The 27,373-nt window shown below is 41.5% G+C and overlaps 2 protein-coding genes across 4 annotated transcripts; both read right to left on the minus strand.

Annotated features, from left to right (window-relative positions):
- Positions 1 to 1,866: 1,866 nt before the first annotated feature.
- Positions 1,867 to 9,810, minus strand: LOC145459118 (DDB1- and CUL4-associated factor 17-like). Of its 3 annotated transcripts, none has more exons than XM_080337737.1 (10): positions 9,787 to 9,810; positions 9,226 to 9,416; positions 8,977 to 9,155; positions 5,443 to 5,950; positions 5,192 to 5,380; positions 4,786 to 4,908; positions 3,989 to 4,124; positions 3,821 to 3,919; positions 3,302 to 3,484; positions 1,867 to 2,166 (listed from the first exon to the last, which is right to left on the minus strand). In XM_080337737.1, exons 2-10 carry the CDS (start codon positions 9,391 to 9,393, stop codon positions 1,976 to 1,978), a joined length of 1,776 nt encoding a protein of 591 aa, XP_080193863.1. In that variant the 5' UTR covers positions 9,394 to 9,416; positions 9,787 to 9,810; the 3' UTR covers positions 1,867 to 1,975. The 3 variants fall into 3 exon arrangements, with proteins under 3 accessions (XP_080193863.1, XP_080193862.1, XP_080193864.1); XM_080337736.1 differs by lacking the exon at positions 9,787 to 9,810 and adding an exon at positions 9,524 to 9,774; XM_080337738.1 differs by lacking the exons at positions 3,821 to 3,919; positions 9,787 to 9,810 and adding an exon at positions 9,524 to 9,774.
- Positions 9,811 to 11,869: 2,059 nt separating this feature from the next.
- On the minus strand, positions 11,870 to 26,628 carry LOC145458839 (uncharacterized). The gene is made up of 14 exons (XM_080337333.1): positions 25,886 to 26,628; positions 24,410 to 25,821; positions 24,231 to 24,352; positions 23,642 to 23,863; positions 23,463 to 23,581; positions 21,755 to 21,811; positions 21,480 to 21,688; positions 19,015 to 19,258; positions 17,316 to 17,615; positions 16,156 to 16,388; positions 14,953 to 15,487; positions 14,363 to 14,536; positions 13,830 to 14,005; positions 11,870 to 13,240 (listed from the first exon to the last, which is right to left on the minus strand). The coding sequence occupies exons 2-14, from the start codon at positions 25,582 to 25,584 to the stop codon at positions 12,691 to 12,693; spliced, it is 4,116 nt and encodes a 1,371-aa protein (XP_080193459.1). The 5' UTR covers positions 25,585 to 25,821; positions 25,886 to 26,628; the 3' UTR covers positions 11,870 to 12,690.
- Between the last annotated feature and the right edge of the window lie 745 nt (positions 26,629 to 27,373).

Genomic DNA, 27,373 nt, shown 5'->3' on the forward strand with positions numbered 1-27,373 from the left:
TGCTCACGTTAACAAATTCCAATTACCAACAATATACATCCACATTGCGATTGTTAGACAGCGTGTCGGCACTGCCATTAAAATGTAGGCTCGGAGCGCAACGTTATGTTACCGGCGACGAATTTGAGAACTGAGAAGTAAAGTTGATCTAATTACATCAGTTAACAAATTTTCCGCCAGCAGAACAATTTAGGTATTGCTATCTACCCGCGTGCTACACGATCTGCGTGGAAATGCGTTTGGCATACGCCTCTAAACCTCCGTATTCGCTTGTGGCGATCGTGCTTGGCCTGTTCGATGCGATGGTTAATTATATCGACAATACGGTAGTGGGTAGAGTATATTTTCAAACAAATCTTATGAAATATAGCATATAAGTGCAGACCAAAGTTTCAACGAGATCACAGCGGGCTAGTGTTGTGGGCGCAGAGGTAATAGCTAAAAACTCAAATCCTCACTCGGAAGCGAAGAAAGTCATTCTTCGGCTTGCACTAGAATCGTAAAATAAACTTTGGGACCAAAGCTGCGGAAGAATTGAAAATGATTCCAGTGTCAAATCATACCATTCGTATACGTATTTGTGCTGATATAGACGATACCGTAATTTCTTCTTTGAAGCTGAACAAAACCTACTTGAGTGCTCCGAAAGGTTAGAAGTACTTCGACTGTAAGACTGTGGGTGCTGCTAAGTATTCTGGTAGTTTTCAGGTGCCGTAAGCCAAAACAAGTTGAGAACCAAGTGTGCCGCGAACAATTTTTCTCCCGTGAGGTCAAAAAGGTTGAGAACCACTGCTATATAGCATATCACTAATAGCCTACCTACCGACTGCGCGACTACGAGTGATTACTTTGGATAATTCGTTACGACGCAATTGATGATAATAGGTGAGGTACAAATGAGCAGTGCGGTTCATAAATTCGACGTTCCTATATTATACAAGGCATGCGGTAATCGTGATTTGTCATCGATCAATTACGGCGGTTACAGCATATTCAAGTTGGCTAATCGTAATCTTTATCGAATATATTGGAATAAATAGACGGTTCTGTATAGAACATCGTTAAGATCGAGACATATCAATAGAGACTTTTGCGTAAAATCTGCTATGCGGCAGGCTACTTTCGGTTCAACGCACACCCATAATAGTCGGTTCGGATAACGAAATATTCGCCAAATCATTGAGTGACAGCATTGAAACTTGGTACATAGTTAGCCGATATAATCAAGATATACCATGCGAAATCTTGTCCCCCATCTCGATATAAAACATCTTCAAACTCAAAATCTAACAATACCGACTTTTGCATTGAATCAGTGCTGCAAACGGATCGACAATAACTAAGTGGACTACCCAATCAGAGAGTGACGAAGGGTATTCACCGTCAGTGTCCGCACCACCTTCGAGCACGCGCTGGTATCAGTATAGGACCAATTTGTTGATAATCAGGCAAATAGAGGATTGAATTCCTCGAGAAGTTGGAACAATGATGATGCAATAAACTAAATAGACCACAGGTGAGGTACAATTTAAGCTTGATCCTGTTGACGAGCAAGGTAAAGGCTGAAACTATATTCGCTCGATGTAAATGATACAAGATGATTGGAAAAATCCACCCAGAGAAGTACTAGGGGCCAAGCGAACTACTTCAGTAGTCAGAAAGTGCTTCGTTGTTACAACCTCTGTTCACCTGCTACTGGCGTGTCCCGCCATCTCCTCTGCATTTCCTAATTCGTATGGACGGCACCGAATAAGCCTACATAGTTGCAAATCGAGCTGCGGGTCCGCGCGATCGACCTTCCTATATTCATTCACTAACGGTCCTATAGCCGGTAGCGCGAGACATCAACGATCAATCAAACATCCATAACAATCATAGTACGAATATTGTTCAAAATGAGCGGAACAGGCATCTATAAAATTTACGGGCCACGCCAACGAAGCAAGTCGTAAACACTCCTGTATCCAACAGTTTGCTAGCGCTTGCGACAAAATCTCATAATCTTATAATTCAACAAATTCGGCATCTCCGTTCGCGTGTAGATCAGCGTGTCTTCGTCGATGGTGATGTTGACTTCCATGGAATCGGAAGCGTGAAGGTCATGCTCCACGCACACGGAGTTGATCTTCTTCCCGTCTTCATTTTCGTAAATCGAAACGACGAGATCTGGACAAATTACAGCTACTGGGAGAGATTAGTCGACTTGGGAAAACAGCAATGTCAGAGAGCACCGTGAAGAGAGGTGGCGGATAACGAGGTACTTCTACTAATGAGCGTTCACCAACCGTAATTTTACGACACCCTAATCCTAACCTCCCATCCTAATCTTACGATACCCGGAACTATCTCTAACCCCCAACCCTACTTTTAAGATACCCCGACAATCAACCCAAATTCCAAAACTAAAACAATTATAAACGCTATAAATGTGACCTGTTCGTGGGGAGAACTGATTAGTAGGGCAAGTTTTTGCAACTTTTGCAATTTTTTTTACGGCTTCCGACAGCTTCCTAAATACTCGTAAGATATGGAGAATGCTGTTTTAAGCTGTTTGAAGGAATCTTATAGTGCAACTTTTGTCCATTTTTTTTCATGCAACTCTTTGCAACTTTTTCGATTTTTCATGAAAGTATTTTCGGTTTTTGTGAAATACACGGCCAAATTCGACTGAAACACCGTAAATCAGCACCGAAGTACGGGTATTTGGGAAGCTGAGCCGGTAAATTGTCCTTTTATTAGTCAATCGAGCAAAATGTGGTCTTATAGTGCAACTTTTGTCAAAAATAGATAAATGCAACTTTCCGCAGATTTAACTGCAACAAAAACTTGCCCTAGTGATTAGTTGTGTAGATGAGAAGATAGTACACCAATTTGGAATACTTAAGTAGGTTCTGTGTACTTCCTCCATTGCACTGCTCCCACTTCTACTTTCACTCGAAGTAGTTTTGATGTCTTGGAAATTGCTGCGACTCCTAATACGAGACGAAATTTCATTGTTACTTCTACTTGAGTATCAACACTGAATACTTTGACCATCTCCGAGAGTAAGCAGTTTAGCTTCTACTTGAGTCCTCTGAAAAAAAAAACAGTAATAGAAGTAACTTCATAAATTCCTACTCAAGTACAAGCATAATTAATTAATATAGTAAGTATTTTAGGCCTAGCTTATTGAAAACTTACGTAGAAGTAGTCTAAAATGATAACCAGTGAGAAAAATCTACCCGAGCACTTCAAAAAAGTAGAAATACTTCAATCAACGACTGCTTTAACCGGCTACACTTGTAAAAAAACGAAATCTTACTGAAGAGCGCATCAGGTGATAGATTGTTCTGTCGTAACGCGGACGCCTCCAAATGTAAAACCGCAATAACATCCAGCTCGTTCTCGTACGACATGGCGAGCACTCCTAGTTCCGACCCCGTCGATTGAGAAGATGATAGCCTGCGCGGGCTTCTTAGAGTTCGACCATAAGATGACCTTGCAGCTAAAGAAATTAACAGGACTTCCAGTCAATACGTAACAAGAAAACAGGAGCGGTCACAGTAACCAGCGTTGATACTCAAGTCGAAGAAACTCGAGTAGCTTAATAAAAGTAAAAATTGGTATATGGGTCAAATACTTTTAGCAGGGAAAATTTATATTGTTAACGTGAAACAGTGACTATTGCACGTAACCTAATAAAAATTTTCCTTGTAAAAGTGACGCAAAAAAAAACCACTTGAATAACCAGTGCCAGTAGGCTAAATCTACTCGAGAACTAGGAAAAAGTAGAAGCACATCAGTCCCGAGCACCTTTGCACAAAACAAAAAGCATGCTCACCCAGTAGTTGGCATTCTTCCGGCCTATTGATTTGGATTTCATACGACTTTTTCACACCTAGTTCAAGTTTTGCCGCGCATTCCCGCGATTGATTCGACACTGCAGGAATACCAAAGATATATACCACTTTTCATCCATGCTGACAAGACTCAAATACTTTTGCCTTACCGGAGTCATTGCCTTGAGGCTTTGTGCTAAAGTGGTACACTGTCGCAGTACGTTTATTAACTACCAGTATGCGTCCGCTATTGTCAGGATGAAATCGAAATCCGGACGTATGACTGCCGTCCCATTTCTGATCAACCTGCATCAAAAATGATGTGTGAATTATGTGACTGCTGCTCTGGTAGCTATAATGGTATGTCAATTATAGGAATATCAGATCACCGCTACGAAATACTATCTGGAAAGCGTTCGACACACACTGCGATAGATATGCCCTGTGAGTGATGACAATGACGTCCCGACAAGGGTAAATTGTTTCAAATAATTGGTTGTACCGATAATAAATGTGTCTGCTTTGGATCCCTCAACCACTACCAAGGTTGCCAGATTACATAGAGCAGGGGTGTCCCCTGACATAGAGCCAATTTCTGCGATCAATTGGACACGAACACAGAACAATTTTAGGTTTTCAGTGACACCAAAAGGGAGTTCTAATTTTGTAGTGGTAATGCTAGTTTAATCATAAGTACTTCTAGAAGTAATAGTAATCTATCAATATCATAGGAAACTGAATGTAGGAACTCCGGTTATTTTGACATGAGAAACACTTCATTTTGATATCCAATGATACCATTTGGCATTATATCAACACTTCATTGTGCAGATTTGCACCAAGTGATCTGTGGAACAGTACCGGTTCAGGGATCAGGGGTCGGCGACTCTTCAAAGCTACAAGGTCAACTGTGATCTTCATATGGGAAGAGCTAGCGACCAAATGAAAAATAATACATAGTACCTACATGAAACTTTAACACCTCAATATTGTTCACCAAACTCCTCATCGACCAGGTCGTACAATTTGAATCAACCGGAACTGCATAATGGTATGGGACACCGCCGATCCGCACCAAGTGCTTAGTAGCCTGTTAAAAAATATTTCAATTACATAATGTAAAACCAACAAATTCAATATACAATTTCGAGTTAATATTTCTATATGATCCCGAGAAACTCATCGCCAAGAAGATAGCAAGACACAGGAATATTAGCTTGACAATATTTTTGTCAACTGTAATATAATTTGCAATCGAGCTGCTTTCAGTATATGTGATAGGTGTTCAATGGTGCAACACATGCAGTAGGCTGCTAAAACATTTTGCTGATATTTCTTAAGCCGCACTATGATACCAAAACAGTGTCTCTTACCTTAGTTGAAAAAAGTGAGAGATCCGACCATTCTTCGAAATCATCCAGGAAGAGCGGGTTGCTCATGTATGGCAAACCAATCGATGCATCACCGACAGATCCACGGATATAAGTGTTTGATTCGGAGAACAGCATAGGCTGGCATATTTGTAGATCGCCTTCATTGATTGAGAATTTTGATAAAATATCCTACGGTATCGAGTATAACAAATTAGGTTCACAAAAGGTAACCAACGTCAAAACGAGATCACCTTTCTCCCGTAAAACGTAACTTTCGAGCCGGTTTTCTTCGTTAAAACCAACATATCGGTCATTAAATCAATTTCCAAGTCGGAATTTTTCGACACAGTGACAAAATGATTGATAACACGCATTGGAAATACACCAAGAATAACATATGCTTTGAAAATCTGTCCTTGCACGGACGCAGTGCTTTTAACGAGAACTTCACCCATTTCTTCGTCAGTGCTTATGTATTGATAATTGAAAACGATTGAGGAAATCTGCTCTCGAGCTTGATATAATTCTTCATTGAAGATGTCCTCTTTGTCAGATGTGCGCGACTTGGATACGGTGAAATTATCCGCAAACAATCTGGTACGGATACATATTCTGTTCAATCGCCGCGCGTCATTTATCGAAAACTGGTAGATCCAACCGTCTTTAGTCAGAAGAAAGATGCAAGGTAGGTGTTGCGAATTGGGTTTCGGAACACATCCGTTGGGAGGATCCATGGAGACGGCGTCTACGATTCTTGGCCTGCAATAAGTCTGAGCTTTCGAGACGAGAAAACATCAGGCACACAAGTAGCTAAGGAGAGGTGGGATTGGAAAAAGACGATTTGCGGATCTCAACTAGATTTGGATATGGAATTACTAGCAGTGTCGGGATCAAGACACTACCTTCGAGTCACGAATCATTGCACATTTTGACTCGAGTCGAGTCAATCGATTTTTGAAGGTGACTCGAGTCAAGTCACTCGTTTTTTTGGATGTGACTCGAGACAAGTCAAGTCAAGTCGAGTCACGAGTCAAGTCACAATTCAAGTCAAATTGAATTTTCGAAGTATCAGTGACGATCCAAAGTCATTACATTTTGCTAGCTGTGTGAAAGACAGAATAATTTGCCACTTATCTTACTTCAAATAACTAATCTAAAGTTCAATATGCAAGCGAGAAGGTGTCTATCACGCACACGTAGAACCGCAAATAAAATACGCGACTAACTATATAGCTATGCCGCAGTCTGTTATTATATCAGCCAATAGGATCGAATAGATAGAAGCCTCGAGAAGTTGTAAAAAATTGATATGGATTTCATTTGAATCATACAAGAGGGTTGGTAAAGGTGATCACTGTGCAATGTTAGCACCGAGCCGTCTAAGAAACATAGGTCCGCTAATTGCTATTGTTTTCTTCTTCTACTACTACGACAACGTAACCTGTGAACATTTCAAACGTACATTCAGTGAATGCCTGGTCACTCTCACGACTGACACAGGCGTATTGCGAACAATACGAACATACACAAAATACAGTGATTTGATTGATACCGTTTACTTGATGACTTGAAATTGACTCGTAAATTTTGCTCCGAGTCATGAGTCAATCCGCATTTTCGAAGCGCCGAGTCAAGTCAAGTCATACGAAAAAGTTGACTCGAGTCATCCCAACACTGGTTACAAGTATATATGAATAAATGCGTGTTATCAAGGGTTGTAACCAAGTCACAAGTTACCGAGTCACAAGTCAATCTCACTTTTATAGTTTTGACTCGAGTCAAGTCGAGTCATTTTCAATTCACCGAGTCAAGTCCGAGTCCAAGTCAGCGAAAAGAGGGTCGAGTCCAAGTCACAGTATTATGACTCGAGTCGAGTCCAAGTCATTGTGCTCAGTTTCTTGTAAAAGTCATGTTAAAATCCCACTTTTATAACTCTTTTTGGTGGTATCGAATGGTTTGATGTTATAATATACGAATTTTCCTCACTTTAAGCAGTTTCTGGTCGCATTTTCAAGTACCAGTACCAACAGACGAAATCCCAATATTAGTGTGTTGGCTTTGGAATTACAATGAACTGTCGGTCTTGGACGTCTGAGTCTCGAGTCAATGACTTGGCTCGAGTCCAAGTCGAGTCACTACACAGATTGACTCGAGTCGAGTCATTTCCATATTTTAGAAAAATGACTCGAGTCAAGTCGAGTCATCAGAAAATCGTGACTCGAGTCGGACTCGAGTCGAGTCATGACTCGAGTCATTACAACCCTGGTGTTATCGACTTTCAAGACAAATTAAAAATCCGGATCCAGTCCGGCTACATTAAAAATCGATGAAATCCTGCTAATCCAGCCCTGAACCGGATCGTGGCCACCTCTGACTGGGATTCAATAACGTTTAATTTGGATTTCAAGTCAGTGGTTCCCAACCTTTTTAGGACTCATCGCCTCCTTATCAATCTCGACCCAAATTTTCGCCCCCCATATTTACGGATCAGAAAAAGTGGACATTCAATCGCGATATTTATTCACCTAACTCTGATCGCTGGTGAATTTAGCAAAAAGAAGCTATTTTCCGAGGTGGTAGATGCTCGGAAAACCGATGCTCCCTTGACCTTCGCGTCATATGCAGAACAGCCCGCCTCCACGTGCATATTTTACCGCGTTAATTAAGTATATCTCACTGGACGTTCTACGATTTTACCCCCACTATCGCACCTTTGATATTTTTGCCCCTTTGTCTCTCAAAATCGCCCACGTTGGAGGGAACCACCGTTTCAAGTCATGGAATGCACTAATTTTTGATTGACAGAGAAAATAAAGCACATAACACGCAGGTTGGATTAAAAATTAGCGTTGAAAAAGGGTGGCGACTGGCTTTCAAAATCATGACGGTTACAGGGAACAGTTAGACTTCGAATTTCAAGGCTCAAAACATATTTTTCCTCCATAATGGGAGCGTTTTCAATGACGGCGAACAATTGAGTATTTTGAAGATCGTACAGCGAAAAAAATTCATTTTGAAACCAGTCCGCAGAGCAATCAAAGTGGCCGACCCCAGCTCTCCTCTCCAGGGTTGTAATGACTCGACTCGAGTCATGATTTTCTGATGACTCAACTTGACTCGAGTCATTTTTTCAAAATGCTCAATTGACTCGACTCGAGTCAATCTGTGTATTGACTCGAGACTCAGACGGCCATAAGACCGACATTTCACTGTAATTTCGAAGAATTGTGAAGCGAGCACCCTTCTGGGATTCCGTCTGATTGGTACTGGTACTTGAAAATGTGACCAGAAACTGCTAAAAGTGAGGAAAATTTGTATATTATAAATGCGAAACATTCGATATCACCAAATATAGTTATATAAAGTGAGTTTAACAAGACTTCAACTGGAAACTGAGCAGTCAACATAATGACTTGGACTCGGACTCGAGTCATAATACCATGACTCGGACTTGACCCTCTGCTCGATGACTTAGACTCGGACTTGACTCGATGGTGAATTGAAAATGACTCGACTTGACTCGAGTCAAAACAATAAAAGTGAATTTGACTTGTGACTCGGAGCATTGTGACTTGGTTACAACCCTGCTCCTCTCCGGCCTGATTGGAAACAGTGGTTGTTTAAGACAATGAGTTGCGCGTGACAGAGGGGTTTCGTACATAAAATAATTGAGGAAGTTAACGGAAAGTTGCGCGTGACGTTACCACCAATTCCACTCTGGCTCTCCGGCAACTTTCCATTCTACAGTGCCAGGACCAAACTTTAAAATCACCTCTTAAAAATACCTGAGAGGTAGTGGATTTACATGAGTTGCATCTGGATTAAAAAGGTCGTGCATCATCAACGAAGGACCAGACGTTGGACTCGTGCACAAATTGAACCATGTGCGATAGTTGTTTGTGAATAATCGATTGTGATAAAACGATGGCGCATTAGCCCGATGAATTCGTTTTCCTGCTATGACCTGAAGGAAAAATATGAAAACAGATGAACTATGTTCAAACTTTCGTTAACTTTGATCGGACCACTCATACCTCTAGATATATATCTTTGTCAGCCAGTATGCACTTGAGGATTCGGAAATCACATCTGTAATTGCTGCGAGAACGTCGTACCGATCGTCCATTTTCATTAAGTGGAAGACCCAAGCTGCGGCGATTCAACAGGCACAATACGTTGGTCGTTGCAAATCGATCCTCCATCCGTTACCAAGCATGTATATTATCTGTCAAAGTGAAAAGAATGATGGTAATCACTAATCAGTGATGGTACGCCAAGTAATGAAATGCTATATGTAATTTTGATGCACAGCCGTAAAACATTGGTACTCACTGAGAGGCCGAGAACGTAGGCGCTCCCATTCCTAATGTCATGTGCAACGTGCAATGAAGTTGCCTAGAGCAGCCACCAACCCTAATCCACCATAAAGGCTCACAAGTATATTCAGCAACGTAATAAATTCAGTATGTCGATATACTATATATATATTTTCATACGTGCAAAGAACCACGGGATGCTATCCCATAATATGGCAACTAGAGTCATACTGCAGGCAAACCGTGGATTCAGCGATACAAAAATCCAAACTCGGTCACTGTGCAAACTAAACTGCAGAGTGCTGCAAACCAGAGATGAGCATGGATTAGGATTAGGTTTTGAAAAAACAGGATTTGTGAAATTTTGTCGGATTTGGATTGAATTTGGATTAGACATTTTTTTTAGAACGGATTAGGATTTGGATTGGATTTATCTATTTTCTGGGAGATTGAAATGTCGTGTGGCGAATGGCGACAAACTTCATTCAGATCAGTTATTAATGTACTTATGGTTACTAGGTTATCTTGAATCAAGTGAATCGTTGGTTGTGAAAGAAAATTTTCGAATCCCTCCATTGCATAAATTAGTTTTTTTTTCCGAATTTCCAGTTGGAATTGGATTAGGATTGGACATGGACTTGAATATGAAAAAGTTATGGATTAGGATTTGGATTTGAAGGTTCGGATTTGGATTGGATTAGGACATCCAAGACACACACGCGATGTACAATGAGATATACAAGACACACACAATGCGATGAAATGAACAGACAGGGGATGCCGAACGACCAACAGCTGGGGTCTCTTGAACTGGCATCCACCTCGACCTATTGCCCGATGTCACAGTCTTCTTCGATGTTTTTCTTTCTTCGTCGGTCCTTTTTAGATTTAGAAGCTATTTCTTGCTCCTTTTGTTTCCTTTATCGGGTATTTTTCATCGCCGCAGGTACAACGACACTGGGGACGAGGAGCCTAGAATAACCTCCGACGGTGGGAATCGAACCCGGTCCGTGTGCTTGGATGGCGCCGACGCTCATCACTATGCTTATTACGTTTGTTAGTATTTTAATAATTACGAAACACCACAAAACTGCGATAGGAAGGCGTCGAAGCGACTTGGATTAGTCTATGGAATCAGGCACCCACGCTGGCATAGGCGATGTAAAGAGGAGGCATGCACACTGAATCAAAAGTAAATAAGATAGTACAGAGAAAAACAAGCGCCAAGAAATGGGGTGGCGAGATCGATAGGTCAGGTCGTGGTCTGGTAATCTTGAGGATGCACTGGTATTCATTTAGAGTGTCAGCCGAAAATATTCGGGTTCATTTCAATATGAATATACTATTTAATTGTATATTGAAGTTCTGTACCTCCAAGAAGCTCTTAGTAGTAATTGCTTGTATTTCGACTTGAATGTGGACATGCTCGTCGACTGTCGGATAGCCGGTGGGATGATGCTCCACAATTAGGGTCCGGCATACTTGATAAAGTAAAAAATGACTAATCAAATTCTGTAAACCTTCGTGACGGACTTGAATAATTAGTGATGGAGTGTGTGAGTCGAAATATTTTAACGGCGTTAGTTGCCATAATATATTTCGACCTTTTCGGAGTGGTCAAATAGGTTCTGTCTATTTCTAATGACGACCGAAGCGATTAATTTCCGCTCAGCAGTTTTTGGAGGAAAATATATTTTTTAATTGTCAAGTAGAAAGTAATTTTGTGATGAATTTGTATCACTGAGGTGAATCGTCATTCGTGATGTAGCCACTATAGCAAGTAACGATAGCGACTTCGAAAATCTTAATTACGGCACGACTGGCTAACAAGTCTTATCCGTCTTCTAGTTCTATTCTTTAAAAACTACTTGGGTAGTACCAGACTTAAGGTTTATTTATTTCTACTTAAGTTGTTTTTCTGTCGTCCTGAATGTCGCTACACTTGCAACTGACTATAACTAGCATTGAGTGATTCTACTTGGACTTCACTATCATTAATGACTACTTGCTATAACCATCTCAGTAGACACACCAATATGGAAAACGTATTGCAAACAACACATCTTCAGAGCGCATGGACAAATCATATGCTCAGATTGCATGACTTGTTTGTTGTTAGTTTGGCATGTACTTCCGTCCTATAATATAATAGATATCGCTCGTTCCACTTACCAGTATTTCTGGGAGGTTCACCAAAAAGTCCACGCAGCATATCGAAGAGCCCTAGTAAGTATTCCTGCACTAGTGATATAGTACACATTTGTTCTTCTCGGTCCAGCACTGCCTTGCTCATAGTCACAGCGACATTACATCGACAACTTCCTACTCATCAGAATGAAGCCTTCCAAATACGATAGCGCAATTTCCATAACAAAACCTTTCATTACACATACATTATATTGCATTTAATCTCGGATCAACACACTGTGCTTATGAGAAGAAGCAAAACCGGCTTCCACTAGCATAAGACACATTAATTAGTAATTACCAGTAATTCAAAGTGTGACAAGGTTAGCAGAGTAAAAATTACCGAATACATTTACCATAAACAAGGAACAAATCACATTAAAAGTAAAATCCTTCGTGCGAGCATAATAACACGAATAGCCTTCAAAAAGCTAACATTGGTTTACCAGAATTACAAAATCTATACTGATTATTCAACATCTAAAGTGCTAAAAAGTCAACGACATCCACTACAAAAATCTACGAGTGAAAATATAGAAAATACATATCGACATCTTTACCATGATAGTCTGATCCAGTTCGCAAGGTACGGTGAGCTTAAAAACGGCATTTTCAAAGTATCATTAACATGCGAACACCTCTAAAACAAACATCCGGGACGGCGGGTATAGCCCGTCAAAGAAGTTCAAAGTACGGCCAGGTGCACAACACCGATATCACGGAACATAGGGTACACATTACGTGGAAACAACAAAATAATTTCAAGTAATCAATAGGCTCTACAAGATCGGGGGTGCTGCAACTAATCCAACCATTTCATAACAAATGTTATCACGGCCAATCAAAGTTAAAAGTCATGAATCAGCTATTCAAGCTTACGAAACCTATCCGATTGACCGATGAAAAATAATTTAATAAATGTCTCTCCTCTGGAACACAGTAACTCTCCATCACATATCAATATCGCAAAACGAGCCTTCAACAAAGCACAGTGAGTCACATACCAGACGGATCCCCATACTTCAAATATGAGTTGCCTCTGTACTGTAGGTCGTGAGACAGTCCCGGATGAGTCGTGTTCATTGGGTTCGGGTACAGTACTTGCGAATTGGTGTTATCATTCCGATTCTGCGCCATCATACTGGAAACGGCTTGCGAGTATTGCGGCAACGGCGTTGAATTACTTCTCGAAATCACAGACTGATACCCTCGCGGTACCGGCATGCGATGGGGTAGCGATGTGTTCATCGCCGGTACTTTTCCGTTCATAATAGCTTGAGCGTCGGATTCCGACATTCCGGTGTTTGAGTGAACTCTCGGTCCCGCGATTTCGGTCGAATGCTGCGGCACGGAATATGGATATTGAGGTAGATTGGGATGCCGTACCGCAGTAGACTGGTTGAAATACGTCGGGTTCGGTATGTAGCCGTGAACGGGCAGATCTCTGTCAGATCTGTAGTGTACCGGTGCGCCCCATCGTGCCGGGTTCATCTGCTGCGCAGCGATAGGTCCTGACAATAGCTGGTGGTGGTGCGCGAGAGAGTTTCTGTGATAATTTGAAATTATACATTTATACACTCCTGGAGGTGCAGAACTTCAATACAGTCATATTGAAACAAACCCAAATATATTCAGCTGGCACTCGTCCGCAACTAGTAGAGATTGCATGACCCATAATTTTCAAATAAATATATCAATAGCCGTATCACCAAGTGTGATGTCACCAGCATAAAAATCTTAATAATAGATTGCCTTACTATTTTCAATGCAGCATTATCAACTCGTAGACTTTTCGTGCATCCCTTATCGAGAGTTAACAGCACAACGACAAGCATAGAAACAAATTCAAATGAAAACCAATTATGGCGTGACGATATAATTTTGAAAATAACACTAGACGCAGTCAGCTGTCTCGGTAACTATTTGGTAGCAATAACAAAGAAAATGAGTGAGAATTAAAAATATGCAACACATGGAGAAACGTTTAACAGACGTACAGCAGGGCATATCAATGAAAAATTTTGTGTTCGTAAAGGAACTCTTCGTTGACCTGGATTACTTGAATTAACTTTACTACCACCAGTCACCTATCCTATAATATTCATATTTATTTGAAGCATAATATTTTCCCTTACCTCTCGTGAGGATATTTCATCGCCTGATCGTACCTAGCCGTGGCTAAGTCCGGGTGGGGCTGTCGCATCGATTCCAACCAGTTCATCGACACTCCGGGCTGCGTCTTGACAGATTTGTAGTTGGGAGAATCCAACGGGGTTTGTTGTGCCACGGCTGTTTCGTTTTTCTTCTCCAGCTGATAGACGAAGGGGAATAATATTTTTCGTTACGAGAGCTTCCGCACAGTATTACATAGCAATACATTCGTAGCATTGGCGGTGCCGAGTTATTCACATTCGTAGATCTTTGCCGCGTTAATCCAGATAGGAGCATTTTGAACATTGCAAGATTGCAAAGCAATATGGGTGCACCGTGGTTGAAAAATTTAAGTCGGAGGTCATAGGTAGGGCTGTGCCTGTGCAATACCAGTGTGATTCAATTATGAGTCAAGTCAAGTATTTGAGTAACAATTATTATGCAGTGCGATAACAGTAATATTGACTTTAAAAGTCATCAAGTAATGAGACTACATTTTTCTTTGATAAAATATTACCTTCTGCCTTTTCCTCTCCTCCTCCTTGGCTTCGTACTCGGCGGCGCCGTGGTTGCGACAATTCATGCTCTTGTGCTGGTAGAACACCAGGGATATCCTCGATGGGTAAAATCGATTTGGGGAACGTAGAGCGGTGGTGGCGTGCAGCTCCTTCTTGGCGCACTCGATCAGAACCTGAAAATTAACAGTTGAAACGCGGACAAACAGGGTGAAATTTCATTTTGTGAAAATCGGAAGCTATTTCCAGAGGTAACCAGGTAAAAAGTAGGCCTAGTTTTGCTTGAAAACTGAAGTAGATGTATCCGTAGTAAAAAATCATAACTGCTAGGGCAGTAGCTCTTGAACGGGGGTCGTGATAAACGGGGTTCTCAGGGGGGAGGGGGGAGCATTATAATCTTTTTGTTTGCGTGGATGTCATGTTTCAAAGGTTTTGTTCCTTTAATACTGATGTGAATGCAGTTCATTGCGTGAAGCAATATTTGAGTAATATATTAGATGTGTGATGTGGTCGATTTTTTTTTTCGTGATCAGGCGGAAATTTAGGCAACAAACCTAATTTAAGCATTTTGAAAAGTAGAGTATATACTCACCGAACCGTGTCCTGGAGCGACCGCCACTCCCCCGATAAGCGGATCGTGAAAATTATCCTCGCAGTCCGAATACTGAATCGTCTCCTCGGGCAAGGACGCCTCGTGCGGCATGCCAGGCGGCGTGTTGGCATAGGACATCGGGTCGCCATACGCGCTGTGTGGCGTGGACGGCGTCGAATACCCATCCGTGCCCGAATTCATGCTATGCATCATCGCAGGATTCACAGCACCGGGCGATCTCAAACCGCCTTGGGCCATGGTTGTGCTATATGGGCTGCCGACCACGTTAGCCCTGGACGAATGGTGAGGTGGCGTTTGATGGTTGCCTGGATAATTTTGCACGGGGCACTCCTGTTGCGGATACCCCTGTTCCTGGCCTTGGACGAAGAAGCGTTTTATAGAGGGCAGGTTGTCGTTGGGTATCAGGCCGTTGCTGGGCCCGGGCGGGCCGGCCTCTGTTATCGGAGCCATGCACTTGTGCTGTTCGGCGGCCGCGTGCCGGTGGTACATTGGCGGCTGACCGATAAATTCTTGTCTGCAAAAAACATGTATATATAGCCATAGCCCAGTTGGCGCTCCTGGGTTGAGTCGCAATTTTTTTGGTGACTCAACTCGACTCGGGCCATATTCTTAAATACAGATAATTACTCGACTCGACTCAATTTGTTTATTGACTCGACTTGAAATCGTGTCATTGTGTATTTGATTGCAACTTCGAAGAATAGTAAAGTTGACGATACTGGCATTTCGTCTATCAGTAATCGTACATGAATATTAGGGCCAGAAAGTCTTAATAATGAGGAATATCAGCATATTGCGAATGCGAGGCATTGGATATCACCCAAGCAGAGTTGTAAAAATGTGGGTAGAACATTACTCGAACTCAAAACTAAACGGTGAACGCAATGCCTTGGACTCGTGTCTTAACACTTTTCCGTGAATATGAAAATTTACTAGACGCTAGTCATTCTGTGTATTGAATCCAATTGCGCTCGAGTCATCGAGCATGACTTCAGTATGGGAGTACTTCTACTTTTCCAAGTAGGTTTGTCTACTTGCACTAAGTAAGTGGTTATAATTTTACTTCTACTTCTAATTGAATACCAGCGATAACTACTTTTACGACATGATTGACCGTGACCAGTAACAACGCAACTTGGTTTCAACCCTGCTCGGTACAATATTCACATCAATTCTACTCACTGGTACGGTTGCTTCATGTAGGCAGCGTGATCCATATTGGCGTCGTTGGCTTTCTGGCACTTGCCGTTCTGCGGCGGAGTATCGTACGAGGTGGACCTCTTCGGTGGACGGCCCTTTCTCTTGAACGAGGGACTGTCGGAGGCGTTCTCTTTCTTTTTGGCCCTCGACTTTTGCTTCTTGGACAATTTTGGGGCGCTACGCAGCCGCACCTCGTGATGATAGCGACCCAATAGCTGGAAAGACAAAGGTTTCGTTACAGGGTCCGTCATACGCTATCAAATCGCTACTCAAGTAGAAGAATGAGAATGATTTGCTACTAGCAACCGTAATAGCACTGCTGACCACTCGACATATATCATGCGACACTTGAGCACGTGCGTTGAAGTTAGGGTTAGTTTGGGGCTTGTGAAGTCGCAGGCTCAAGTGTTACGTGCTTAACTATCGGCGTTCATTGAGTCACATGCTCAAAGGTCAGGCAACCCCTCTGATACATAGCCACTGACGGTAGCTACTCAACACACAAGTTGCAAAAACGAATACAAAAATGCCCGTTAGAGCAGGGCATAGTATGGTATGGGACAATATTTCGGTACGGAATATGGAAATGTTCAAGTATGGTATGGTATAGGAATATCCAATTATGATATTGATATATATTCTTCTATACTTCCATACTTTCGCAATTTTGCCAGAACCACGAAAAAATATCCCTACTTTCGATTTGTCATATCGATTGACGATTGCATACCTACAAAAATCGTTCACTGACAGGTCTCTGTTCAGATTTCAAATTTTTAGTCAGACACCGTGATCGAGATGTTTTTGAAGTAAACTAAGCGATAAGCACTCTAACGATGATGCAACCTACATCGCTGACGCAAAGAAATTGCAATGGCATTGATTATCAGGGCTTGCTAAATGGATCAGGGACCCAAAATAATTAGTATGTAAAGGCTGGACAAATTTCCACCATCAAAAATTGAGAAAGTATGGAAACTGTATCACATACGGTATGGTTAATTGTAAGTATGGCATGGAACCAGTGAGGCGGGCATAGAATATAAAAATTTTCCGTTCTATGCGATACGATGACTTGGTTAGAACAGTGGTACCGTATGTGACTAGGCGACAGGTAACAAAGAAAAAGTAATCTCCCACACCTCTATAGCTCCCGACGCCAGCTTCTTCTGCATCTTCTCCGCACCGCCATTCTCATCCGTCAAGTCCAGCACGCACAGCGGCAGCACGTGAAGCTGCTCGTCCGCGTTTCCAGTACCAGGTTGTCGCAGCTCGGGCTTCGTGAAGGTGAGCACGACGGTGGAGCCGTTGTCCATGTTGTGCTGGTCCTTGTGGGCGTGCGCGCAGAAATCGAGGCACGAGGTCACGCCGCTGAAGGGCCGCGAGTTTTTCTTCTTCTCTTCGCCGAGACGGCACTCGTAGCCTTTTTCTTCGTGCTCCACCTGAATACAGGCCGATGTTGTTACGCAAGAGGAAAGCAAACGTGGTGAAGTATGACAGGGCCAAATTGAGTAGGCTACTACTACCATCTTGTGACGTAACAAAAATATTTCTTTTAAAATGTAATATTTAGTTGATATTATCGGTAATCCTATAATCAGCATGTTATTATTGCATTATAATCTAGTGTTACAAACCAAGAGTCGTTTTCCACGGTACAACGCATTTGGTGCAGACTATCCCATTCGCTGTGTACATCAGTGCTTTAAAAACGGGTTTACCAGAGTTTCTTAAGATTGTACCAGTGTTGGGATGACTCGAGTCACCTTTTCGTATGACTTGACTTGAGTCACTTTGCAAAAATGACTAGACTTGACTCGGCGTATCAGAAATGTGCATTGTGCATTGACTCGTGACTCTGAGCAAAATTCACGAGTCAATTTCAAGTCACCAAGTAATCCGTGTCAATAAAAATCACCGAATCTTGCATATGTTCAGATTGTTCGGGAAACGCTGGTGTAACCCGTGAGAGCGATGATCGTGTTTTAATTAGCCTCCATTGTTCTCTCACAAATAAATTGACCACAAGCGACGTGATCGAAGCTTACAGCATACGTTCTTGTAAACTTGTAGTAAAGTAATGTAGAAGCAAAATATCTACTTCTGTTCTCTGTTCTTAACTTTATAAAACCTCTTGTTTTATTGAAATTGAATATAGTATAAGTACTAATCAACCATTGGCGCAGGCTCGAATTGAATGATATGAATATATAAGTGGATAATGTATTGCATCTTATCACTTCGTTTCTCTATTTTCTATTCTCTATCTTGGCTGGTAACTACAAATAGAGGCTATGCAACTGCTTATGTAGTTTAACACTCGACCACTCAAAATGTATTTCAGACAGCTAGCAAATGTAATGACGTAATCATGCCTCGTACTTCGATATGGGCAACTTGACTTGAATTGTGACCTGACTTGACTCAAGCACCTTCCAAAATCGATTGACTTGACTTCACTCGAGTCAAAATGTGCAATGACTCGAAATGACTTGTGACTCGAAGGTAGCGGCTTGACCCTAACACTGGAGTGTACGACTGTTATAGGTTGTACAGGGGTATATCCGACTCGGACTAGGACTCAAGGCAAATTGCAACTGATAATGAGGCCATGTGATGACCGTCTTTGTATTTTTTTAGTCATCATATCAGTGATGGCGAGATTAAGGCGAGAGTGATAACCTTTTTTTCAGTCAACAACTTTCTACACATTACTCCTGGACCAGAGGGTATACCTTTTGTGTAAAGGTCAAAAGCGTGTACCATTCCGAAAAGGTTCAAGAGCACAGGAGTAGACTACAAGCTGACACTACGAGTAGGCCTACCAAGACAAACGGTTACCTGATTATTGAACGCGTCCGGGGCCGCCATCTCATACAGCGGCGACATGGCAGTGGCCAGTTTCTCGCAGATCAGCCCGACAAACTTCTCGGCCTCTGGGTCCTTCGTGCCGACCAGCTTGTACTTGTTGGGGTTGTGGGACCGCGCGTACTTGCAACCGTTGTAGTACATCGACCACGAGCAACCGAACGAGAACGAGGCGCCGCACGTCGACTCGTCAAATCCTTGGCAAGCGCAGGTTCTCCTGGTTTGAAAATAATGCCGTGTCGTCAAGTTTGACACCACGTCTATGGCAGGGCGCAATGACGTGAGCTGAATAGTGAAATAGGACTTTTTCGAGCATTGAAATTACACACTAATTGGGAATTATAGTTTGGATTGGTCGCATCACAGCATACGAAACATGTACTGTAGTACGAAGCAAGGTTGTAATGACTCGACTCGAGTCGCGATCTTTTGGTGACCTGACTTGACTCGAGTCATTTTTCAAAATGCGTAAAATGACTAGTCTCGAGTCATTGTGCATGGCTTGAACGAAGTCATATGACTCGAGACTAGGACTGGCAAGACAGACATTTCATTATAACTTCAAAGAATAGTGAAGTTACCACAAAATTGGTATTTCGTCTATCAAGCCTGATGCTTGCAAAATGGGACAGTAATTGTTAAAAGTAAGGAAAAAAACGTTATTATGAATCGAATAGTTTATTCATATTGAAATGAACCCGAATGTTTTCTGTTGACGCTCGTCAGGGGTAATCGTCAGCCACTAGTTGAGAATTGGAAAGAACATCGTATATCAACAATCGTATCCCGAAATGTGACGTCACCAGCATGAAATTTCGAATGAGAGAACGTTCAATTCACTATTTTTAGGTGGTACACAAACTCTTTTTGTTGACAGAGTTTTGGTTGGAGTATTTTGATAAAAGTGAACGAATGAAAGTGTGAACGGCCCCTCCCGACGACGCGAAATCCGTCGTCTCGATAATTATTCGCACAAATCGGATTATCCAACAGATGTTTGCCGATTGCAGAATTATTGGCCTTTGATCGCTCAGCATCAAGCTTGAGCGGATGAGTTAAGTAAGGGTGAGCTTTTCACCGAGCGTGATGCACGTGTTCTGATAAATCTTAGGACATGCTGGTTTATGCGCTACTGCAAACGCTGTGACGTTCTTCCCACGCGGCCACAGTGGCACTTATCTCATTCGAAATTTCATGCTGGTGACGTGATATTTTGTGCTATGATTGTTGATATACAATGTTCTTTCCAATTCTCTACTAGGTGCTAACGATTACCCCTGATGAGTGTCAGCCGAAAATATTCGGATTCATTTCAATATGAATATACTATTCAATTGTATATTGAAGTTCTATAACTCCAAGAAGCTCTTCAGATATTATGAATGCAAGCCATTCTACATCACTTGGTCAGAGTTGAAAAAAGTGGGTTGAAATGGGACTCCGACTGCCAGTCTTACTTACCCATGATTTACGAACAAGAGTGACCCCTGGATTTGATTAATATTGATTCTAAGATTTTGGCCAAAGTTGGATCAGATATAGAGTTATGATTATGTTTAAGCTAAATTAGGATTCGGCATTGAAATTACTAATTGTTTCCAATTTACATGCGACTTTTGAATAAACTTCCGCCAATGCAAGGGTTGGACTAAGAGGCAGACATGATACCTAATTAATTACCGTATGCGTTTAGAATCAGATATGAATGCAAAACCAGATCTATAGATTTATGATTACTTGAAAGCAGTGTCGGGACTTTTTCAACTTTTTCTTATGACTGGACTTGACTCGAGTAACTTTGCAAAAATGACTGGACTTGGCACTTCAAAATTGTGGATTGACTCGTGACTCGGAGCAAAATTTACGAGTCAATTTCATAAGCAAATGGTGTCGACTGAATCGCTGTGTAAGTGTACAAATTCATATGTATAAATATTATATATCATATATTTTGGCTGATAATAACAGATTGTAGCATGTAACCATACAGTTACTCACATATTTTATTATCATTTCTATGTGTGTGTGTGCGATACAACGCCTTGAGCACGTACATTTAACTTTATATTAGTTATTTGTTTCAAGATAAATTGATAATTAATCTGTATTTCACACAGCTGGGAAAGTGTTATGACTTTTAATCATCACTCATACTTTGAAAATTCAATTTGACTTGAATTGTGACTTGACTCGAGTCACCTCCAAAAATCGAGTGACTTGACTTGACTCAAGTCACCTTCGAAAATCGATTGACTTGACTTTGACTCGAGTCAAAATCTGCAATGACTCGAGATGACTCGTGACTTGAAGGCAGTGACTTGATCCCCATCACTGCTTGAAAGTCGGATTTGGATTTGAACAGAAATTTCCGTATTTCTGAACTGAACCATTTTCTAATTTCACTAGATTTTTGAACAAATTTCAGCCAAAAATCTCACTCTTCATTGGTGGCGCATCTTCTCTCCGTGGGCTCCCCGTGCTTTGGGACGTAATTCGCAAAATTCGCGTAGGCAAAGTCGGCCAGGGGTCTAGCTACTCCGTCCCAAATCAAGATAATCACTACGATGACGGCGGTGGAGCAACGGTGGCCTGGACGGCGTCGGCAAACGACCAGGACCTTCTCATCCGGTCCGGACCTTCGTATCACCTGCGCCAAAAGAGACATTCGAAAATTTTGTTGTCTAAAGCCGCTGTATTCGTCGAATGAACTTACCGATTTTGTCATGGGACAGCCTTGGGCCGTTCTGCCCTCCTTTCCAGTGTAAATGATCTGAATCGAAGCAGTTTGGGTTTGAGTCGGTAGCGGAGAAATTCTGCTTTTTCTGAGACTTCTGGTAGATGGCGACTGACTAACTTGTGTTACAAGATCAAGCATTTTGTTTTACAAAACTACATCCAATTTCACTTCAACAGTAGGTAAGAATATATTTACTTACTTTGACGGATCAAATTACATTCAGAATGAAGTTGTTTTTCGATAAATTTGCGTAGTTTCTCGATATAAATTGTGGGAAAAAATGGGCAGTGTCTTCCTTTTAACTTTTAAATTACTGTAATTTGTGTTTTCGGGGCGCCGTTAGCCATTATGAATCAGGTACGTACTGTACAGAGAGAGGTGTACTACGCAATGTTAGAGGAATCCCTATATGTATGTCGAGGAAAAATTGAGTACGGCAGCTGAGTGATTCTATTTCGAACCGGGTTTTAATCTTGCATTCGATTATTCAAGTACCATCATGTTTTGATGTCATGACAGTAATAATCATTAGAAAGTTCAAATTTATGCCTTTTTGCGGCCACGTAGAAAATTAAGCCGCACACTTCATCAAAATTCATTCTGTCTTTCTTCACCATGACATTTCGTAGCTCATGGTGACCATATCTTGCGGGTAGATTACTACTTCATGGAAATGTAATTTACACAAATATTATTTTTTGATGGCCAACCGGGGTTTTGACGCGCTTGTGCCTAGAATTTTGGTACTCAAAAATATAAACTCTCAGTACTCGACTTAAATCATTACAATTGATACCGGTACTTGCAGGGTTGTAACCAAGTCACCAGGTTCCGAGTCGCAAGTCAATCACACTATTTTAGATTTGACTCGAGTCAAGTCGAGTCATTTTCAATTCACCACCGAGTCAAGTCCAAGTCCAAGTCGGCGAGTAGTGGGTCGAGTCCGAGTCGTAGCGGAGCAGAGGTGGTCAAAGTAGTCACCGTCGCTACTCAAGTAGAAGTAGAAGTAACGCCGGTATTTCTACTCAAGTAGAAGTAGAGGCGGTGGTTCACAAGTAAGTAAGTAAGTAGGTATTCTACGCTTATTTTTGATTACAAAACTGAAAACTGTCAAGTAGAACTAGAAGTAGTCTAAAATCATAACTAGTTAAAAAGAAGTGTGAGTAGGAAAAATCTACTTCAAGTACTACAAAAAGTAGAAGTACTTCGTTACTGACCACCTCTGTAGCGGAGTGACTCGAGACCAGGTCCATGACACTGTTCAGTTTTGAGTTCAATCCACTCGAGTGATATAGAATGGCTCGCATTCATAATGTCATAATTTTCTTCAGTCCGAATAGTTTCTGGTTCTATTTTCCAAGTATCAGGACTGATAGACGAAATACCAATAATGGGGTGACTTTACCTTTCTTCAAAATTACAATGAAATGTCTGTCTCAGCCGATGGCCGTCCTAGTCTCCAGTCATGTGACTCAAGTAATACACAATGACTCAAGTACAAATCGAGTTCAATACACAAATTGATTCGAGTCGAGTCATTTTACGGATTTGAAAATATGACTGAGTCGAGTCATGACAACCCAGGATACTCGACGACTCAGATTCGAGTACTTACTCCTTGCACCCTACTTATTTCAGAGTACCCAATCGGAAAACAGTTAAAACCCCAACCCCAGCCAAGTACCTTCTCGATTCTGATAGCGTCGCCAGAATAGCGCATTCTTTTTTCAAACAGCGAGCGAATGCCGGCAATATCCGGGGCAGCACCAAGATGCGTGTAATACGGCGCCTCGCTTTGTTCCACTGGAAACATAATTGGAAATTGACGCAATGTACGCTGCAACACAGTCAACAAAGTCGTACCTGCATTGCAATTGCACGACGGAAAATCTGATTTCATCTTCTGGACATCCGCGCTTGCGACTTTGACATTCAGACTCTGTGCCGACTGGCGCGGAGGATCGGCTGGCGGTGGCGGTAAAGAATTCAGTCCAATGTGGCTGCTGAAGTGTGCCGCAACCTTGACGGTGTTTTGCCGAGAGGTTGGAATTGAAGAATCATCCACGAGTTGATTTTGAAGTTGACCTTAAAAAAATGGGCCCTGACAGAATCAAAACAAAACCGACGCAACAGTTTGCAGGGCATTGCAAATGGCAACATTCAAATCAGATCAAGTTGACAGGAGAGTCAGAACAATTTGATAGCTGCCACACAATACTAGTCATAAATAGATTACCACTACAAAAACATGTTTTGTCAGCCAATACCACAATTCCTGTATTTTGAAAAGTAATCCAGTAACTGTAGAGATTATTTTGCAACTTTGCTGCTTCAATTAAAAATTTCGCCTCGTACACCACATACCAGACTGCAAAATCGACATCAAAAACATATAGAAAATGTACAGATTTCGTGAAGTTTTGTTTTGCTATAGCAAGGAGTCACCTCATACCTGTGGTTGGAGTGTTGTTGAGTCCTTTCAAAGCTGTTTGGGTTTGAGGTTTCATCTTATCTCCCATCCTAGTCACAACAGCTTTTGTGTAAGAGAGAGCCGACAGTACTCCTTCGCTGTAACTACATCAATCATTGCAGTAGCACACAACCTAACGTCCAGCTAGTCATTCAAAATACCTTCGTTTCAACTGCTTAGAGGTATTCGACGATTTGGAAGCTGGCGTATCGCAAGAGGATGCTCTACGTCTCACATCCGCACGCTGAGATGCTTTATTTGAAATGGCTTTTTCAGTAACGCAATCACCATCTGGAGTAGTTTCTTTACCCTGGCGCTTTAAGCTTGCGGGTACAATCACCTTGGCTTGATCAGTTGTGTCCGCAACAACGTTGCGACTACCATTATTCGGGGTAAGACTATTCTGCACAGTGCTTGGGGCGCATGCGTTAAACGGTAAGCTATTTGTATTTGATGTCGCTTGTGAAATGCAACGAGACGTAACAGGACTCCGCCCCACCACAGATGAACGAGGATGCGATTTCAGACTATCCACAGGTTTTCTGTTACAAGCGATCGCATCTTGCGTTCCAGTCACACTGATAGGAAGCCCTGGCAACCTGTCGCCTCCCTTGAAGTCGACAGAATCAGGTTGACGAGCCTGCTCCCAATTTTTTCCGGACATGTTGTACATGTACGACAGTCCGGCGGTAGTTTGAGTTGGTAAGGTCGACATAGTTTGATCTTTGGTTGAAGTATAAAATTGTGTGGGTGTACTTTGATTCAACATGGGACCCGATCTCGGTAACGGCTGCTCCCAATTCTTGCGCTGTGAATGAGCTAGCGGAGAATTCGATTGGGAGGCAGGATACATTGTTTGATGAGCATACGACGCCCCGCCTAGCTGTTGAGGTGGCTGGTTGGAGAAGCTGATATGATTGTGGTCTGCCATCGAATACTGCAACCCGTAAGCGGGATTTTGAAGCTTGTATGCCTGCCGTGGCTGCATAATCGAAACTTTTTCAGGAAGACTGTTATTTGTGGTGTAGACTGCATTTTTGAGGTTATAAGATCCGTTATTGACACTTGGAGCAGTGTTCGCTCTGTAATGGTAGTTTAGAAAATATGGCTCCAATTCTGTTCCGTTCCCGGGTACTTGCGAGCTGTTCAAGGGAACAGGGGCTCGATTTGGACTCGGAAGATATTGAATAGAATTAGCCATCGCGACTTGATTGGGCAGACATTTTGGTTCGGACTGACGGCTGACATACGAATTGAGATTTTTCTTTGGGAAATTATCTGCATTGTGAGGAACATAAAACCGGTTGTCCGTGTCTAATCTGTCTATGTTATCCATTATAACATCTACCCCAGCTTGAAAAAGCAGCACAAGGAGTTTAATATTCACTTCACGCCAATGCACAAATGTACTTCCAGTGAATGTCTACAATTGACCTCACATCGACTGTTGAGCTATATTGGGGAAGCGGAAAATCGTAGGCAGAGCGGGCAAATGAAGATGGTTGATTTTCGACATTGATTAACTGTCTTCGCTCAGAAATCCGGCAGTAACGCTTCTATCATCCAGTTATTACTGAAAAATTGTTCAATATGGTGAAATATGTGATATATATATATATAATCAAAACTCAACTTACCTTTGTAGTGGCAGTCTATATTAATATTCAAAACATTTCCATTAATGAAAACAGGAAATATTCTCTTCTTGCATAGGTGAAGCGTTAAATAGCCTCATAATCTCAATAAAGCTGGAAAGGATTAAGTTTGAGGGAGTCATTTGTACCCTAATTATATGTAAGAATGGAATGCGTGCAATTCAAAAGTGGGCAATGCCGGCAACGTATCAGATCACACTTATTTAATTTAGTTGTGACACACGCGCAGTGTGAAACAGTAAACAAACCCCTCTTGAGCACTTCAAAACATCAGACCAGTTTAGATGGAACAAAACCAACAATCAATATCCTGGTAAATAAACAATACCTCTAATGAGCAGCTACATAACAATGTCCTGTATTCAACTTGAAAGTTAAATCAACCATCCAATATTCCTTCATGGTTCGTTAACGAATTAAAGTCCAATAATATCCTACCATATAATCAATTAGAAGACATGCAAAGCCGCACAACACAGAATCAAAGCATTCTTGCAAAGGAGACCCGATCCTTTCTGGTGCGTTGAAATGCAATATAGTAAACGGAACAAATGCAAGCAAAACATGACAAATATGTAATATGCACAGTGGGATACTTCTAGTTGCTTGTAATTGGGAGAATTAAGTCATTTAGAGGTTTACGTTGATAATAATGTTAATTTATAGTCTACAGCGACCAGTACGGCCTCCAAATTTTAGTAAAGTGCCCAGCTGAATTAAGTAATCACTGAGATGTCATGTCCAATTCGTACGGTACAGCTAAGAAACAGACAATAGAATATTGATATCGCTCTGCAATGGGGGGTACATAATTCGTTGTTCCTAGGAGACAATCGTCACGGTCATTATCAGAAATATTTGTGTACAGGAATGGTACGCAGTGTATGCAGTTTTTACAGATAACTAGTTATCTATAGTTTGCTCCGGTATGTTAAATCACAGGGCTAACACTAACTTTATGCGCTGCGATCAACCTGTTTCCTTAATCCTGCGTTGATAAATTGTAACGAACGTGATAATTTACTTTATTGCTACCGGTAATCCTACTTTACTATCTTTGCCCTAAAGGAGTGAAGATTTGATATAATTTGTTTATTTTTGTTTGTAAATGGCGATAAAATGGCCTACATTGCAATTAGACATGTAAAAAGTAGCCATTCGGATCCGAGAACATAATAGGAGCAGTCCTACCGGAATAGAGTACATATATGTATATCATACTGGAATTCAAATTTTGCAAGTGTGACTAGGATGGTGTATGTGTGTATTGATTGGCTTTAACACGATATTACAAAATCCAAACAAGCTAGATTGCTACCGCATCAAACCTATGATTCCAGAAAATAGTACAATTTCAAGTGATTTTACTTATTCAAAGAAAAAATTTCGATCACCTCAGACTTGAAATGCAATTTTGTCTAAACCATATTGAAATGATAAAATTTGTGTAGGAATCCATCAACGAACAAC

Source organism: Botryllus schlosseri, chromosome 16 (genome assembly GCF_051294905.1).
Source record: "Botryllus schlosseri isolate E-star chromosome 16, Bs_hap1, whole genome shotgun sequence".
NCBI classification, from domain to species: Eukaryota; Metazoa; Chordata; class Ascidiacea; order Stolidobranchia; family Styelidae; genus Botryllus; species Botryllus schlosseri.